General features: G+C 37.7%; 1 protein-coding gene across 1 annotated transcript; it reads right to left on the bottom strand.

Annotated features, from left to right (window-relative positions):
* Positions 1–6,069: 6,069 nt before the first annotated feature.
* On the bottom strand, positions 6,070–18,073 carry LOC150083063 (uncharacterized). Its single transcript, XM_090377003.1, has 3 exons — positions 18,044–18,073; positions 9,621–9,693; positions 6,070–7,073 (listed from the first exon to the last, which is right to left on the bottom strand). The coding sequence occupies exons 2-3, from the start codon at positions 9,688–9,690 to the stop codon at positions 6,502–6,504; spliced, it is 642 nt and encodes a 213-aa protein (XP_090233129.1). The 5' UTR covers positions 9,691–9,693; positions 18,044–18,073; the 3' UTR covers positions 6,070–6,501.
* Between the last annotated feature and the right edge of the window lie 1,341 nt (positions 18,074–19,414).

Below are 19,414 nucleotides of genomic sequence, written 5' to 3'. Positions count from 1 at the left end.
AATATTGAATGGTTAATGCTACGTTTTTAAGTTAATAATGTTATGTTATTATTATTATTATTATTATTATTATTATTATTAACAGCTACAAAACAGCAAACAACGTGCCTGAGGGTGCAGCTACAAAGAATTATTACATAGCTTCAAAAAGCTTGGAGTATACATTTCCCAAAGTAAAGAAAAAAGTATATGTACAGATAAAATAAACTAAATAAATAAAAGGACTCATCCGTCCTATTTAAGTGAACAGGCAGAGCACTGGTATTTCTTCACACACAATCAGAGTCTTAGAACTTAAAAGAAGAGTCTATTTTAAGTCAGGTACCGGATGAGGTTAGCAATTTCAGTTGCCTCTTGAAGTGTCCGGGGGTACCAAATATCTCAATATTTGCTTTGTTCATTGATCTTGCAGTCCTGTTGTAGAAGTTGTAGTATCCATAATTTGTTCTCGCATAGGATGGTTTCAGCAGTGGATGGTTTCTTAGCGCTCTTGTCGGAGCGTTGAAATTTATTTGTGAGACGAGATGAGGGCAATTCAGGGTACCATTTAATAGTTGGTTAAGAAGGAGTATTAACATTAATTATTAACATTATTATTAACATTAATACGTACATAAAAAAATAATAAAAATATGTACATATTTTTATGTTACCCTATATCACTGTCAAGTCTGTGGCTTGCACATTATTGTATCTTTAGTGTAAAATAAAGATTCTCTCTCTCTCTCTCTCTCTTGACTTTCTATAGTATTTAGTAGTCACGGGCTTGAACCCCGGACCACTCAAGGAACGTGCGGTATGCTTTCCCGCTCCTGACCACTCGGCTCAAACAAGCGCATACCTAAATGAACATGCGCATACGTAAATGCAAATGCGCGCACGCATATGTAAATGAACGTGTGCATGTGCAAATATGCTGTAAAAGAAATATGCGTATACAGGCAGTTCCCGGGTTTTCGAGTTTTTTTTTCAAGTATCAACAAAATCTAAAATATGAACATTAATTGCAAAAAAAAAAAAAAAAAAAGAATGAATGTTAAACATTCATAAATACAGCATTTCAAACGACACTCGTAGTACAGTACAGTATTCCCCAACACAGTGCACCCCGCTTTAATTAAATTAATTAATCCGCTGCAGAGACACCATCGTATCTTGAAAATATCGTATGTGAACCCAATAACACATTGTTTTTGGTAATTCGTTGGAAGCTGAAATTTTAATTATATAACTTCAGCTCTCTAAATTTTATAGTGTAAATTGTATTAGTTACCAAATGAAATCATTCAGATGTCTTTATCGTGTGTTCCGTTATAAGAACCAATTTTGAACTGCTTTGCGCTATTTTTGTAAAGCACTTTCTGGGGGTCACGACCATAAAACAATAAAAACAATTTGCACTTTCCTGTTTATGGGGCTTTTCTGTTACTGCAAGCAATTATAAACGGGTAGTAAAGAAGATGTACACTGTATTGCCTTTGTGAAAATACCGATAGCTGGAATTGTGTGGTATTTTGCGTTATTATGGTGAAATGTGTTTCCCTTTTACTGAAATCTTCCATCGGTATTTTCAGCCTTGCCTGCCATGTAGGCAGGCAAGGCAATTGCCTCCGGGCCCGGACTGTTTAGGGCCCCGGCGTCTTTCGTTAATTTTATTTAATTGTTTTCATATTAATTTGTGACCTCCTTAGTTATGTGTTTGTGTGTGGAAAACAAACAGAAAATCAAGTAAATTCATCTACTGGAAGCCACACTGGAAACGAAAAAAACTGGTGTAAAACTGATAGAAAATTGTTTTGTTGCATTGCTAACAGATTGCGACTAACAAAAGCTGGTCTTAAAGTACAAGTGACATGGCTATGTTATTCTCAAAAATATGATTTTGTGTATTGTGAACCATGTTGGTTATTTGGAGATCGCTCTCTAATGCAGAATTAAAAAAATCTAAAATAAACGGCATATCTGACTGGAAAAATTTATCTCATAAAATGAAAAGACACGAAGCTTCCTCTGCTCACATTTCTGCTTGTATAACATACGATCTTTGGCGCAAAATAAAACAATCAATGCTGATTTAGTAACCGTTATCCAACGGTTACTAAATCAGCTATTGAAAGTTAAATTGAAGTTACTATTGAAAACGAAATTATTTGTCTTTTATCTGAGAAAGTCCAAAATGTTATTATTGATGAAATAAAGTCTGCGCCGTGGACACACTACCGAGGATGTCACAAAAACTGATAGGATGAGTCAAATATTTCGTAATGTTACTGCGAAAACAGAAAGTGATATACCATCAGAAATCATTATAAATGAGCGATTTTTGGGATTTTATAGTATAAAAGATCAATCAACTAGCAAAATTGAAAGTGACATTATTTACTGTATAGAATCCAAAGGGCCAGATTTACAGAACTGCCGAGGTCAAAGATATGATGGTCCCGCAATAATGAGTGGGGCATATAGCGGTGTGCAATCGAGAATATTACAAAAAGTTCCAAATGCCCACTAAGTTCATTGCGCGGCGCATAACTTAAACTGAGTAATTAATGATGCCGCGAAAAAAGTAGCTGACGTGTCTTTATTTTATGACATAATTGAAAATATTTACTCATTTTTTGCGGATAGTATTGTATTGTACGATGGGATGTATTGAATCAGAAACAGAATGTAGATGCAAATGAAAGCGCTATATCAGCAATTACTCTAAAGGAATTGTGTCCAACGCGTTGTTCATCAAGATTTGATTGTTTATTAGCATTGAGCTATAGTTAACGTTTTTAGAAATGTTCTAAAAACGTTAACAAAAATAATATTAATATTAGATAGAAAACGATGTAGCAAATTCTGCCGATTTCAACAAAATTATAGATATTTTTTCGACTAAAAAGGCTAGGACACAAAATTTTCATTAAAGTTTAAAATATTTGTTATAAAACTTTTTTTGTGTATATAGATACAGTTTAACTTATACAGTTGGTTATTTATTACAATGATTTGTTTTAAAATTACTCCAAAACCATTATATGTGTGTACTGTATGTGTATTTTTTTTCCTGCGGTGTTTATTTACGTTTCTGTATTTTTATTATGTTTTTTTTTTTTTTTTTTTTTTTTTGTCATTTATATCTGCGTGTAATACATGTCGTGTATATGTTTATTATTGTTACTGAGGTTTTATGTTCATGCATATTTTAATTCAAATCTTATTATTTATAGATATTATTCATTTACTTAAGGCTTGAATTTTTGTTAATGTGAATAAAGATTGCTTTCTACCTAGTTAGCTTTATTTACTTCGTAGATATACAGTAAATTTTTTTCAACGATCGTTTTGTTTGTATTTCTGTTGATCTTAATCTGTAATTAAAACTATTGGGTTTTATTTTACAATAATAAAAAATAGGGTTTGATTTAAATTCGATATTTATTTTTTAATTATTTATACAGTACCTTCATAAATGTATTCATTATATTTATTACAGTGTCTACAGAGGCAGAGGAGGAGTTATGATGGTTTCAATTTTTTTTAATCTTCTCGTATTTATATTTTTTACTCTTGTTTTTGCAATTTTTATTAATTAAGTAGGGGCCCGAACGTGTTCTTTGCTACGCCACTGCTTCCATCGTATAAAAAACATAAAGAAATGTTCAGAATCTTCTCTTCATTCCTTTTTTACTCCGCACTACTTCCAGTGGGTGCGGGATTTCGTGAACTTTGGCATGTAAGAGGATAAAAAAACCCAGGCCCGGCTACTCGTGCCTGGGGACAAGCACCAGGCCGCAGCTTCCCAGGTGTTGGCTGCTCCTTTGCAGAGGTCCTACATTCAATACGGATCCACTAGGTGGAGATGGGCTATGCCTAGGGGCCACCCTTGATACCAGAACACACACGTCATTAGCTCCATCGGTTGTTATTGATAAGAGCTTAAATAATGGTAATTTAATTTTTTCAATAACATTTTTGAATGCGTTAAATATATCAAGACCTCTAGTTCTTTCTTTTAGCAAAACCATACCCAGCACTTCTTCTCTAGTGGCAGAACCATCGAAAAACATAAGAATAAAAACCAGCAGTTGAGTGTATCACTGACGTCTGGAGATCCATCCAGTTGTGAAGGACACACAATTAGCAATATGAGCAAGCATCGTTCGCTCATATTACTGAGCATGCGTCGCGTCACAGTATTTCGAGATAATTGTGGATCCTGAAGAGCACTTTTAATTTAATTTTTGTTTTTAAATTTTTACTTAGTGTAACCACGTGACACTAAGTGTGACCGAGCGTTGAGTTCCTTCAATTCTGCGGGTGTACCCGATAAAATGGCCATTCAGAGTGCGCAGAATCTACAGAGTTGTGTACTTATTTGATTTAATTTGTGCATTGCTCAAAGAAAGCGGACCTGAAATAGGTTTAGAAAGCGGAGATTCCCATTGGTTGTTTTGTGACAAGTGGATGCGATAATCGAGATCCAACAGAGTGGTCAAGCGAGAGAGTTCAGTAGTAAACGCGTGTTATTTGACCGTGGTTCAAGTTTTTAAATTCGATTAATGATTGACACGAATAATTAGTTAAGGTTTTATGTTTCAGTTTTTTTGTAAATGTAATGTGATATTCAGTTGGAACGCATTTTGCTTCTGATTTTCCACTCAGGTACAATTACTTGGCACACAAGTAGACACTTGATGATCCATGCCAGCTCACCTTATTATCGTACAGGCACAGGCTCTGATTGCATCTCTTGAAATAGGCGTTCAAAAACGGTGGTCTGGATTTGCGCTCGCTATCTATCTATCGAATACTGATTATCTGCAGGATTTTGTAGGATTTATGAAGAAATGCAGTCAGTCAGTTTGAAGTTACAGAAGAATGCGATGGTCGCTGATAGGAAAGAAACTTACTCAACGCTCGGTCACACTTAGTGTCACGTGGTGTTCCTACTTGTAGATGTAAATATTTACTTTAATGGAAAGAATGTTTTTCTGATTATTTTCTATGTGTGTTGGTATCGTTATTTTTATTTTTTTTTTTTTTGAAGGCAGGTTTTAAACAGATAAGCGTATACATTGTATTATGACTTTGTGAACCTTGGTGGGTGTAGCGCGTGGCTCTCAACAACACGACGGTGCGGATGAATTTCAGAACAGCAGTGAATCTAACAGTTCTCAATGGAGAGACTAAATACTTTTCTTAAAACAATTTCATGGATTAGATAGAGTTAACAATTGTTCGTTTTCGCCAATGATTTTTTAAAAATAATAATAAAAATTAATCATAAAGTTCCTTTCAATGACAATAGTACTAAAGGGATTTAATCTTTAATCATCTCCAAATAGTGTACAAATAGTGTAATAGGGATTTAATGTGTATATTGCATATAAAATTAAATCAATTTGGCACAAAGAATTTTAAATAAAGTTTGTTTTTACGTTCCTACTTGTTTTTCCTGTTGTTAAACACTATACGTATTTCTCACTTCTATCCTTTCTAGAAGCTTTTAGTCTGAGACCAGAAACAATTGTCCAGAAGATTCATTATCGTATAATCTATACCAGAGGTCAACAACCATTCAGGTATGGTGACCGTAGTACAGATTATACGACTTATCATGTAAAAAACTCGGGGAAGTCAAAAATAAAAAAAAAAGGCCAAAATAAACATGTGCCCAATTCTATTATACTTTTACCATTCGGAATTCCTTAGCCATTTTTAAAATTTCAAAACAGGTGCAGCTCTACAACCATTCAGAAGCGGACACCTTTTTGATCCTAGAATACTTCGCAGCAGTCATTGCACGATTTTTTGAACACCCTGCGTGTATATTTTGTAAAGCTTTACTAGAGAAAATGAAACCGCTTTACAAATTGAAAATATTTATGTTTTCGCTGAACTTTTATTGAAACATTCTGGTAATTTGAAAACAATTTCTTCTCACGAATACATCACATGATTTCGCCTGTAGAAATAAAAGAATTACTGGAGTAGTTACTGCGCCATTATAGCGCTGCAGCAACATCAGATGCACCCAGCCATGTACTTAATTATACGGGCTAACATTACTGTCATACTGTACTGGTTAACCTTCAAACAACTGAATGTAAACGAGGTATTTCAATAATATAGTACGTAATAATTTACCCTTCTTCCAGCGTAACTTTATTCTATAATAAATTATATTATTTTCAGCGACCGTAACTCCAACTCCACCGCGAACGTTGCTCAATCACTGATGACTCTAAAATACAATTTAATATGACATTGCGTATATTGGTGTATGTACAGTGGCAGTCATGGCATATGTTCCTCGTGAAAATTACACATTCATTGACAGCATTTTTGTTGTGTATGATAAAATATTTGAATTTGGCTCATTATCGACTTAAAAGTCGGTAATGAGCCACTCATTAGTGTACCTTCACAAAGAGCATCTTTCACGGTGGCCACTTCTGTGCGACAGAATTCTATGAGTGAATGAGTGAGATCGAAGGTAAAGTTTAGTATCTATGCCATTGGCAAGGAAATGTCCACCAATTCTCTAGCTAAGGCGTTTCTCAATGGGCCTTCTACTGTCTTTGCCATGGTGTTCCTGAAGAGATTAACAGCTGGTGTGGATAGCTTGGTCAGAGTCCACGTGAAAATGCCAATTCCTGTTACTTCTACATTTATACCACTCATCCTATCAACTTGAAACTCGCGCAGTTTGAGAACACTTCCTTGATGTCTCCGTTGGCTGATCTCGAGAGTCACTTTAAACTCCTTCGCCTGTAGGAACACCACCCCGGACATCGATTTGGTAACCAACTTCCTCTTCCACTGGTAACGTCCTCTAATCTGGTCTGTTGCTAATTGGGCGCGTAGAGTGATTACGTCATCGTTGCATTCTACTGACGATGGTCCCACACGACGAAGAGAGGGAAGACCCCAGGCTTCCCCTTCGTAAAGTTCAAAAAATCCATCCTTCGAAGGCAATCGGGTAGGACTCGGTATCTGGGACGTAAGGTTGGAGATTAGAAAGTCCACGAAAGCGTCCGTATCACTTCCTTCACACGATCCAGATATTGGGCCGCCGTACACTGGAATATAGAAGGAATGGATGTTGGATTAGTGAGGAAATTATTAAAAAGGTGAAAAATTAGTTTTAAAGCTCTGTAAAAGGTTAAAGGTAGGAATTAAAACATTGGACGCTTTGTAATGTTCAAATCTGAAGTCAGCTTAAGAATACATTTCTGAATTCCAACATGCAGTTTCATTGTTGTTGTTGTTATTTGGTTTTTAGGAGCATTAGCAACTAAGGCCATATTGCTCCGGTGCGGTGGTCATTCCCTGACCTTTCCGCATGCTCCGTATTTGGTGGTGACGGGCTCGAACCCCGGTCTAATCAAGAAGCGTGTGCTACGCACTGCTGCTCCTTCCCACCTGGCTACGGAGGCGCTATGCAGTTTCATCTGCTCAACCTTAAAATAATTGGAACTTATGATTGTGTATTACTCAACTCTGTTACTGAAGATTATTAAATGAGTACAGATAATAATGTTTCTGAATCCGATTTGTATAATCATATATGTTGTTCTAATACATTGTCAAAAAGTCGTTGTCAATAATTTCTTACTACATCGATGACCACCCATTTAGAAGTTCTTAGAGATGAGAAAATTAGTTGTGATATGCCTTTTATATGAAATTTTCCATTCACATACTGAAATTACTGGTACAGCTTTGCATAATCACTAAATATTTTTAATAAATTCCAAGAAACCTTGGATTTAAAGAGGTTGCTGGCCGTCCAAGATGCGGTCGATTATTTGTGTGCTCCCCATGAATCCATAATTTCAAGTAGTTCTAGTTCACATAGGAACGCCATCAAAAGACTCCCTCGTCAGCTACTAAATTTTCCACAGAAGACCTTCCAACAGGTAAACTTTTATTATTTTTTTTATATTAGCCACTCGCCCACTGTTTTGTCTTTGCCCTGCTTATGAACATACCACAATAAAAGACACCAAGCCTAGGGATATAATCAAGGTCAGAACAAGGACGTCACTTCACAGGAAGCTAAACCCAACAATAGCAGTCCTCCCCCACCCTAGACTACTGTCGGCAAGACAGGACGTAAACAAATACAATCCTTTCACTGAACAGTATCTGCTGCATAACGAATCGGACTCTAAGTACTCAAAATTTCAAATAAGAAAATGCAGGACGAACAATCCACTCAGCATCCAACCACGTGTGCCATCTGTCTACTAAATAAAGAAGCTGATTTAACTTGTTGTCGATGCAACCTGAAAATCTGTAGCTCCTGTCTTACCCCCTCACAAAAGAAATTAAATAAGCAAAGAAGAGGCACATGGACCTGTGAAGCATGTAGAAGCCATACCTCTACTATTCCAACACAGATCTTCCTACAGAGGATACAACGAATGAAGGTAATTTGCATAACTCCAACATAACACAGGTAACTCTTGAAAAAACACAACAGGAGACTTCGCCTAACATTGATGTCCGAGAATCGGTTGAGTCCCCTCTCTTGGCATCTTTTACTCCAAAGACAACTGACTGTGAGCACTAAGACAGTGAACATTGAAGAGATACCACGGGCAACAACCGGTGATGGACTGCTTCAATCGTTTATATTTTTGTACAGATTTCTCATGTTTGTAATTTACAGCAGTTTTGATAAATCAATATTCTTGAATTTAGGACACTTCGGTATTGCACAACTTTAAATATGTAAAAAAATAAACACTGTAAACTCTGTACCTTTCAGGTTAAGCATACATGTGGTCCATGTAACCGCTGGACACATGTCCCTGCCTTAACCTCTGAATGTATATATCACCCCCCCCCTAGCTTACCGCTGTCCAGGGGGTTGCTCTTGAGCAGAGCAACAAACAGATTGAAGCAGTCCATCACCGGTTGTTGCCCGTGGTATCTCTTCAATGTTCACTTCAATTATATCAAAGGCAGAAAGTTTCATAAAAAAAAAAACAAATCTTAAAATGTACAGTGTTTGAAGTAAAATTCGATTTTTATTGAGTTTTTCAATTCGTGGTGTCCGTCATCATTTAATTCCTCTGGAGCACCGAAGAGGCATGCATGTCCTGTTTTCCAATTATGGAGGTTACAGACGCCAGCCAAAATTCTTGCCAGAATTAAATTTAAATAGGAATGCACTCTATTTACTTCAGCTCTTTCTCGCCCAGTTCGAGAAAGGTCAACTGAATATTTGCCTACGTGAGGAGGAAAGGGAAGCGCATAATTTGTACTTTATTATCTACTTTTGGCTTCCTTGCGCTATGTGGCAAATGTTTTTACTAAATCTTTATACCTCCTTGCACTTAGGTTATTTGGGTTGTGTACATTTTTATTAGCATAAGATAGACTTTAGCGAAACATCGATTAAATATTTTCAACAGTGTTTAAACAAGAAATGCAAGAACTGAATTGTCTAACTGATTGTCCAGATCAGATAAATCTAAGTGCAAATTGTATTTATTAGAATATTTGTCCTTAAACTTAAGCTGTTCAGTTATTGTACTATTTATTGACTGCTTTTAGTGAGTTTCAGAAAGTGATAACAGAATGATAATACTAAGTGGCCGTGGTAGGCGCACACTTACCCTTAGGAAACCAAGAACAGAGGGCAGCCACTAAAATGGCAAGGAAGGAAGATGTGTTCCGCATTCTCATCGCCTGAAAAACAAAAACAGGAAAATATGGTAAATGAAAGAAAGATATCCGAAGTAAAATGTTTTAACAATTCTACATTAATCTGAATAACGTAGCATCAGGAATAAAACAGAAACACATACAAGGTGGTGGTCGTTCATGAATCCAGAAGAGTTCATTGTTCAACTGTGGATAATAAATACCTTTCTGAGAAAATGAAAACTCGATCTTAAACCTTTTTATTTTTTTTCGAAGGAAGTCTCAAACCTCTTTTATTAGACTCGAAATTTCTTAATAATTTTTACTTATCTCCTTTAAGAACAGTTTGGAAATCCCCATTTCACATCCAGATCACGATTTCAAGAACTTTTGTAGTTTACATCGATTTACAGCAATGCGTGCTTCTAAAAAGAGGATCCGAATTATTTTCTAATCTTATAATTAATTGTTAACCTCTTAAAGATTATCAATCAGGAACGGATAAATGCGGGGACTGCCACAGGAATGAAATGCCTTTATTACTTTGTGGGAAAAGAAAAAAAAAACTTGCGTAATTATCTCCATCTCAGAGTAGATGCGAGTATTACTTAAAAAGATGGATTTCATAGATCAAAGAACCGGAAAAACTGTTAAGGGTGTGACTCCATCCTTTGCTATTATCTATGATGACTAGCAAATTAGGCTGGCCATGATTAAAAGATGAGGCGCAGCCCATTAATTTTCGAAAAATGATAACCGATTGCGCTATAAAAGTGAAAATGTGGTCGAAGTTGCTCGCTCGTTAACTTCTATGCATATAGAGAATCCATCGCGTCAATTCTTGTTGTATCAATATTTTTTTGACAAAAAGGCTTGCATAACATTTACACCAACTGTCACACACCGAAGGAAAAGTCGTGAGGTACACGCATCAGTGGTGTGTGCTGATACGCATCTGATCCTTGGGCAATGTCATGACGATGTAGCGGGGATTCTGCGGCAGTATTACGGAGATACCTTCCCGATCGACCCGCACGACATTCGCGCATATTTCTTGATGTAGTCGTTAGCTACGGAAAGAGGTATTGTCACCGTTGACCTATGGGCGTTCGTATGCACTGGGAAGATAGAAGACAACAGAGAGAATTCTGGACCACAGAGAAGTTGCGAGGTAATATGTTGTCCGGGGTCAATGCGCCGCTAAATAAATAAACAATTATCCATGACGTCTTCTGTCGGAAGTCATCGTTGTCCTCACAACACACATTTTAGATTGGGATTCAGTTAGGCAAATTTCATCCGAGAACTACTGATTTAATCAAGATGAATGCAATGTGATTTAAGTTACAATTAGAGCAGGATTAACTCCACTTCGACCTATCACGCAGGCACACCATGCTACCCATCGAATTTCCGAATGAGGTGACCACCAAGGAAACTCCGGCCATTGGGATTAATGTTCGTAGTTTCTTCGGGTATTCTGTGGCCGATTTAATTGTTTTGGGGAGCGAACTAGCCGAGGTCTCAGAAGAAATAAACACCTAACTTCTTCATGCCAACTTTAAATGGCCGTTTAGAAGTTCCTACCGAACAAATCACGCTATTCTGGAGGAGGAAACCCAGATGCTTTGAAACAGGAGTCAAGTGGCAGAGCCATTATCTTATCACGGAGAGCGAACTTGCATGTGATTAATGAGTGGTACATATCGGATGTGCCACTCATTAATCAGACCTTCTGCATGTTTTTTCTATAATGAAACGGCCTCTCATTTGCAATGCATTCAAAACGAGCTGCTTCAGAATTGCACTACTTTATTTATGCGAACGAATTCGTTTCTTTTCATATAGAAGGGTTCACCCCCCCCACCGAAAAACCTAGAAGCTAGGAGGCTGACGTCTTTATTCACAATCTTTAAGAAAAATTGATTTCTTCTGCTTTCATGCAAATATTTTACTAATGGTTACAGAAAGAAGACTTAAAAATTGTAAAATCTAAATAGAAGATCGTCAATAAAGTTAGTGCTATTTGCAGGTACAGTATTATATAGTTTGCGGGTTAATGGTATAACACAATCACACCATTAATTTGATCTTGAATATTTACATATTGGTTTACAAGTAAGATATTTTCTTCATACTACATCGATACACTTTTTAATTATAAATAACCATATTGAAAATCAGTTTATTCAGCAACTCAATTTCTTCCGTTGAACAGACAGATATCTCTTATTCATTGGTGAGTAGTCGACGAATCTTTTTGCATTTGAATGCCAAAAACACAGGGAAATGCAAGCCAAGAAATGTTTTTCGTATATCTCGGGACGGACTAACATGGCGGAATAAAACTCTTGAGTTATCTGCAGGATTGTTTACCAACAAAAGAATCCAGATTTTCCTAGGGGTTCACAGTTTTCCAATTATGAGTATGGCGCGTATATCTGATTTCACTGCACATGCATTCAAATTTTGGAACGAATCCATATCTCCATTTGGGTGAGGCAACTTTTTCTTAAAGGGAGTCGTCCGTTTATCAGTTCTCTTGAAGTTGCCTATAAATGATTCAGTATTTCCTCTTGTTATTTTTAATCCACGTGTTATTTATCTTAACTATGACTGATCTATATATTAATGCTGAGATGACAGACGTTCATTTAATTTCATTTACGAATGAATGAATGGAAACAGCAATGAAGCTAAGCGTCTCTACAGAGAAACTTTTCCACAAAGGCGATGTCCAGTCAAGGATTTATTTGTAGCATCCATCGGCGTCTTCGTGAGACAGGCTCCTTTTCGTCTGGTCTGTTATTGCCGATTGGGAAAGAACAAGAACTGTCTGAACACTTGCTTTAAAGGAACGAGTGGAGAACGTGATCGAGAAGGATTCTGAAGACAGCACGAGAAATGCGAAAGTATTTGGTGTTCCAGTAACAAAATATTTTATTGGTAAAAAAATATCCAGTAATTTTGAGGGAGGTCGCAAGAGAGCGCATTGTACCATTAAAGTTATGAGGGCATCACTGGTCTAGCAGAAGTTCCCTTCAACTGGAGAAGCGACAGTACGTCGCCAAAACATGGAGGGTGTTCTAAGAGTAAAGTGGGTAACTGTCGACTGATCAGTCTGACTTCAGTGGTAGGAAAAATTGTGGAGGGAATGGTCAAGAGTGCCCTACAGAATCATTTATATAGAAATGAAAATTCTGAAAGCATGGTTTTGTAAAGGGAAAATGATGTTTAACCAACCTGGTAAACTGCTTTCACAGAGTCACTCATGAGCTAGATGCAGGAAATAATTTCAACGTAGTTTACTGGGATTTAAGCAAAGCATTTGACTGAGTCTTGCATGAGAGTTTACTCTACAACCTGGAATATATCTCCTGAACTGTCACAAGGAACTCCTCAGATGTATTTCAGGGTAGCTGCGGGATAGGTGGTGATTAATGGTTACTCCTGAAATTGGACCAACGTAAGAAGTGGGGTTCCCCAAGAGGATATTGGGACCACTGTTGTTTTTAATCCTAAACATGAAGTTTAGTTTGTAAGAAACACCTTAAAATCGAGACGTTTAGAACTAGTCTAAATTTCTAGTCTGTATTAATATACCTGGAAAAAGTTTGGAGATGTGCGATGCGCCAGCAGACGTTTCATATTAATACTGTTCTCTCGTTGACATTTATTACCTTTTCTCTTAATTTTACAGTATTGAAAAACACTATACTTTGCAACATAACTTGAATGATCTTCAATGTGTCATATCAATTTTGCGATTATAATTTTTTGTATTTAAGTTGTCATCAGCAAATCCAACTCTGTTCCCTTTCTCTAGCAATAGTTCAACTCTTTAATTAACGTGCAAAAAAAAAAAAAAAAAAAACAAGTAGGTGCAGCAATTTTTCAAGTTTTGAGAAGAAAGAGCCTATTCAAGGAAAGTCGGCAGTGGTATGAATAAAGCTTGCATTCCAAAAGAGCGTATTATTTGTAGAGACCTCTTAAAACACGGTAGGTAACTCTGAATGGGCGCTGGGCGCCTGGAACTGTTCACCAACGACTGTGTAGTACAGAAGTGAGAGCTTATTGTCCTAAGCAAAATCTGCTCCAACGTAAGAATGGTTGAAGTGATCGAAATGGGTTCAAAAACATTTCAAGCTGATCTAACAGTCAATAGAACAGCCTTTCTTTACTCAGACAATAACATCTCCGACTCTCCTGTGAACGTGGATAGTTTGTTAAATGGTGAGGGAATGAAAGGTTTAGTGATATAATCTTTTTCTGTAAGTGAGCACATCATTCACAGCAGGGGTGGATGGATGGAGAGACTATGCATGCAACCCGGAAAAAATATAGTAAATTCAAAAGATATTCAAGTTTCGGAGTGCCGTTTGATTTCAAATAGAATGGACCACCTTCATTAAGAGGATAATTGCATTTTCTAAGATGGCTGCTTTTGCAGCACCAAACACTCTTTCCACTAAATTAAGGATGAGGATCATTAGAATTAATAGAAATAATTATAAATGATCAACTCATTAGAATTCTGTGTAGTCCAGAAGTAAGTTTACTTCTTCTATCCACATTCTTACATCATAGTAACTTTATGTATCATTGCATCTTTTTCTTGGCTGTCTTAAACTTGGCAACTTAGAACTTGAACACGCACTGATGTTGACAAAACGTGAGCCTTTATTTCTTTTTCTTTGAACCCTTCCTACCCCAACCCTACCTGCAATGATTTCACAAAGATTTAAGAATAGAATCTTTGTGTCTCCTGACCACCGATAAACCCGTATTTAAGTAATTTGTGAAGAGACACGACCAGATGTCTCAACAACCGCACGTGCACTGACCACACACTGTCCAACTCCAGTCTGGTATATCGTTCCCAACAATAACAGTCACTAAGACTTCGGAAACTAAACCGAGAAACTCTAATTAATTGCTTCTTACCACTTGAATCTGTCTCATTCGGAACTTTATCGAATCCGCAGCAGGAGATTTCTCACTAGATGGTACGACAAAGCTGAAGAATGTGGTCTACAAAATTCGTAACTGAGGGTAGCCGTCTGAGAAAGTCTGACGTGCGTCGAAGAAGACAGAAGTAGCCTTTCGATTACGAAAGAAGAGGCAGCCCAAAAACTGGGAAAATTAAGCCTAGAGGAATGCTGGGACCAGCTGTGAAAAAGAAGAGAAAGGGCTGTTAGCCAAAAGGAAGAACTCGCCTGAGTGAATGTGGGAAACTTCGATCAGCTTGGCCAGTCGCCATCCCTCAGTATAAACAGTAAGAAACTCTTCTCAATGGCATTTTCTTACTGAGATGCTAATTCTTTCTTGACCATCATTATGTATAGTCACTCTCGGTATTCTTCAGCGGTAAGGGTGAGTTATCTTCATTGTTGAAGACTAAGCACGGCTTCCATAGGTCTGATCATGTGTTGACCTTTCCCCCCACATTTCTCGCCTTTCTGTACCAGCGGGAAATATGCAAGTGTTGCAACACAACATTCGAATCCAGAAGCCATCTTTGGAAAATGATGTACTGTAATTCCATCTTCCAAAGATCGCATTTATTCATTGTGTTGTGTTGTCACTTTCTAGAATATCGTACAAATATTTATGCAAATGTGTTTTACGTTTAAAATGGCCTTCCGACTTTCTCGATCCAGTTAGAAGCAAGAAGTTACCATAGCAAAATTTTGGCATGCGATTAGGAATGTACTACAGATAAGTATTCTTCCCCACCACCACCCTCCTAATAAAAAAAAAAAAAAAAAAAAAAGAACGGCTGTCAATATGCTCACAACGGTAACCGAGTGGTCAAGTTAAAAGTACAGAGTTGCCCACTCGCGCGTTAGAATCCATTAATGGTACAAAATACGGCAATCTTATACTTTCTATCTTTTAAAGTCTTAGGCTCTTTTGTAGCCGAACCCGAAGTATAATCTGAGAGTTTATTTGTTTATTATATATTTGCAACATCAGCTGAATCTTTTCTCTCGATTCCTTTACCTTAAAAATACGACTAATATAAAATAGCTTAACGTACACTGAGTGATCACTGAATTATGACCACCCCTATGAAAACTGAATGCGACCCGTTGACCACGTGCGGTATGAGAGTGCGGGGTTAGTCGACCTACGCAGCATAGATAAGGTGTCAGTGGTTCAGTAGGTAGTAAAATTCCGAGATGGGTAAAAGGAAGGATTTTGATAAAGGAGAGATTGTGGGTACTGGACGAGATGGTGCCTGGATTTTCCAAAACGGCTAAACTGGTGGGAGTGTTCGAGAGTCGCCGTAGTTAAAGCGTACCAGGACTGGCGTCAAATGGTCAAACAACTACCCGATTGCAAAACTGCAAAGGTCAGCGAAAAGGTTGATGTTGAGCGCCGGTCCGGCAACTCGTACAGGAGAACAGGCGAAGTACTGTTGAACAGTTGACTACCCAATAGAACATGGACCAACCCGGAACAATATCTGGCATGACCATTGCGTCGCACGTATGGGATATACCAGCAGACTGCCCCTACAGCATCCTCACCTAACCAAGGTTCATCGGCGAAAAAGACTCGCCTGGTGCAAAGAGCATGCAAGTTGGACGTTAGAAGACTGGAAGAAGGTGTGCTGGTCGGATGAGTCACGTTATTTACTGCAAACCGTGGATGGTCGTGTACGGATTTGGCGTCAACAACACGAGGTTCTTCATCCATCATGCATGGTATCAAAAGTGCAGGCCAGTGGAGGCGGTTGTATGGTGTGGGGCATGTTTCACTGGTAGGAACTTGGACTCCTGGTGCATATGGAACAAGGTATCAGTGTTTCCGCTATCGTTAACTGCTTGTGTGCACCCCTACTATGTTGCACTTTTTCCTGAACGGGGATGGTGTCTTCCAAGATGACAATGCGCTGAGCCATCGGGCACTTGTGCAGGAATGGTTTGAGGAACACAGTTCTGACTTGCAGCATATCGATTGGCCTCCGAAATCCCTCGATATCGATCCCAGAGAGCACTTGTGGGACATTAAAGAAAGGCATATCAGGCGTATGGATACACCAATCACCTTCATACCTGCATTGCTGACCGCATTACACACAGCTTGGTTGACCATACCTCCAGAACGCTTCCGACGTCTTGTTGAATCAATGCCACGTCGGATAGCCGCTGAACTGAGGACAAAAGGAGGACTTACGAAGTAGGTGGTCATAATTCAGTGATCACTCAGTGTAGTACGATACTAATACGAGTAATATCTTTCGCGACATTTCTGGTAGTTTTCTTATATCAGCTGCTAAGTTAATTTTTCTCCTGCAAGTTAAAATGGAGATTATCAACTTAAAAGAAAAGGTCGAAAAGAAAGACGAATTTAACTTAGAAATTCATTTCATAAATATTTCCAATACAGAAGTGGACGCCACTTATTGTGATCACCTTCGGGACTAAGTTGTTCAGCGTTGTTTATAGATGTGGACCGGAAATGTGTACATAAAAAGGTGGAAGTGGACAGAAAGACATCATTAATATTAAGTAATATAAAATATTTTAAGTTCTTCGAGAAAGTAAATAATAAAAATGAAACTTCCATAATGGTTTCATACAAACCATTAAAAACAAATAAAGAAAATATTAAAATCAAAAATTAGAACAGGGTTAATGGCCTACTTACTGTAAAATAGTCAGAGAGGAGCAGGAGTACAGATACAATACTCTCCTTTATGGACACCGACAACAATACGAACTGAACTAAACAACAGCAGTAATTAGACACGCAACGTGTTGGAGATTAAGAAAAAACGTGATATTTCGCAATCAGTTCCACTGCACATGCGCAAACCGCAATAATTATTTATTGATTAATTATCGAGTACATTAGTTATTAATTAATACATATTACTCACCAATTAGTGATTATAATTGATATTTATTAACTACTAATTGTTGATGACATGAAAAAAAAAGACGAAACTAAAATAAAATAAAAAGAAAATCAAACGATTAAAATTAAAAAAAAAAAAAATCAGACGAACTAAGAAAAAAAACCAAACCTTAATTTTTTCTCAATAATAAAATTGAAATATTTAAAAACGTACAGTTTTAAGCAATACGAATTTAAGTTGGAAAACCAGAAGACACCAAAGAGTTTAAGGGATGCACAACTTAGCCATCAAGGATAGACGAATATTCGAGATTCTCCTTCTGTTTGTATTATCCGTATATGTGAGGTTACGCGGTATAAGTGCAGCTATTTATGTAATACCAACCCGCAGCAAGATGGTAATTAGAAAATGTGTCGCTCTGCTCCTTAACTCCACATTTTTTGCACTGTCTGTCAAACGCTACATTTTTAATTACGCTAAAAACTGGAATTTCGTAAAGAAGAGAAAAAACGTGGAAGATACGCTTACCGTGAGAGGTGGAGGTGGTGAGGGACAGTTCCGAAATGAGAATTAGAGAAACTGCAACGGTACAGTGCCGCTATATAGTAACAACCCGTGACGTCACGCTCTTTGAAATCTTAAGCACGTTGGCCATGAGATAAGGATGAGTAAGCATCCACTTCCGGTCAGCGTAATCAAGGATGGGTTTGTTCGATAGGTTTGCTGTGGAGGTACAAAGTATGAGTGTATCCGTTCTCGGTAACGGCCCACATGGCAGAAATGGAAGGAAGTGAACTTCCACCTGTCCTCTCTCTTCGTCACAACACTCCAGACGTGTCCTATAAACAGCTGGAAAACCTGATATCAACGAAGCCATTTATCACACTTAAAACAACTCTAAAATTAAATGTATTCATAGCACGCAGCTATTTATGTGAATACAAGGATACTCGTATTAATTAGATTCATCGAGGGAGGGATCACGGTGTTCTGCTTCTCCATTTCCCAAACAATTTTGAAATTATACATTTTGAACCTTTAAATCCGTTGGTGGATTTTTAGGCCTGAGTTCTCAGGTCATATTTCACCTTTCTGTATTTATGTCTGTAGAATTTGGTTCAGGGGACTTATTTGCATGATGTGCGGGCTGAAAAACCCCGAATAACTAACAGAGCAATCATATTCCTCCACCGATCAGATTATTACAGCCTCCACTGAAGAGGACTTAAGAAATTCCTCCAGTCATAGACGGGAATCGAACCCGGACTTCGCCAAATGCGAAGCCACTAAATTGCCACGATGCCAAAACAATTATTTGTTGTTCTCCTGTTCTTGAAACTCTGAAGAAGGCGAATTGTGCTGTTGTTTTTTTTAATGTACAAAAACGAGGGAACACTTCAGCCTTTTTTGTTTTTATTTTCATTCAGATGTCGAACTGGTCATATGTTCGTGTGTAGTTAAGGGTGCCATCTTTTTCGTGTGTCCTAAGACCCCGCTCTCTCTGAACACGTCGCTTTAGACACCACTTCCTGTGGTAGGAGGAAGTGAATATAAATCCACTTCCTCCTACCACAGGAAGTGGATTTATATCCACTTCCTCCTACCACATCGTTGCCTTTAAGGGTAAAATAGTCTATTACAGATAATTAGAATGTAATGGTCTCTGGTAAAGCGAAGTAAAAGGTGACGAGTTGCTGTTCTAAATGCGCACGCAGCAGCAGCAGCGCAAAAACAAAAAAAGTACACAAAATTAAAATTTTATTTCGCTATCGGCATTCTATCTTTCGTCAATCCTTCATCGCCGCGTTATCGTACAGACTGTATATAACAAAGTGGTCTGTTTATTAGCAGCTTCCGTGACTATCCCATGACCTTTGGATGATTACTTTCATAACGGTA

The sequence above is a fragment of the Mastigoproctus giganteus genome, chromosome 7, assembly GCF_048544385.1.
Source record: "Mastigoproctus giganteus isolate SK-2022 chromosome 7, ASM4854438v1, whole genome shotgun sequence".
Lineage (NCBI taxonomy): Eukaryota > Metazoa > Arthropoda > Arachnida > Uropygi > Thelyphonidae > Mastigoproctus > Mastigoproctus giganteus.
This window is presented reverse-complemented; position numbering and strand designations above follow the sequence as displayed.

Coding starts and splice junctions, on each gene's coding strand:
- LOC150083063 (XM_090377003.1), bottom strand. CDS start 9,690: ATGAGAATGCGGAACACATCTTCCTTCCTTGCCATTTTAGTGGCTGCC. Junction 7,074..9,620: donor CTGTTCTTGGTTTCCTAAGG/GTAAGTGTGCGC, acceptor TCTATATTCCAG/TGTACGGCGGCCCAATATCT.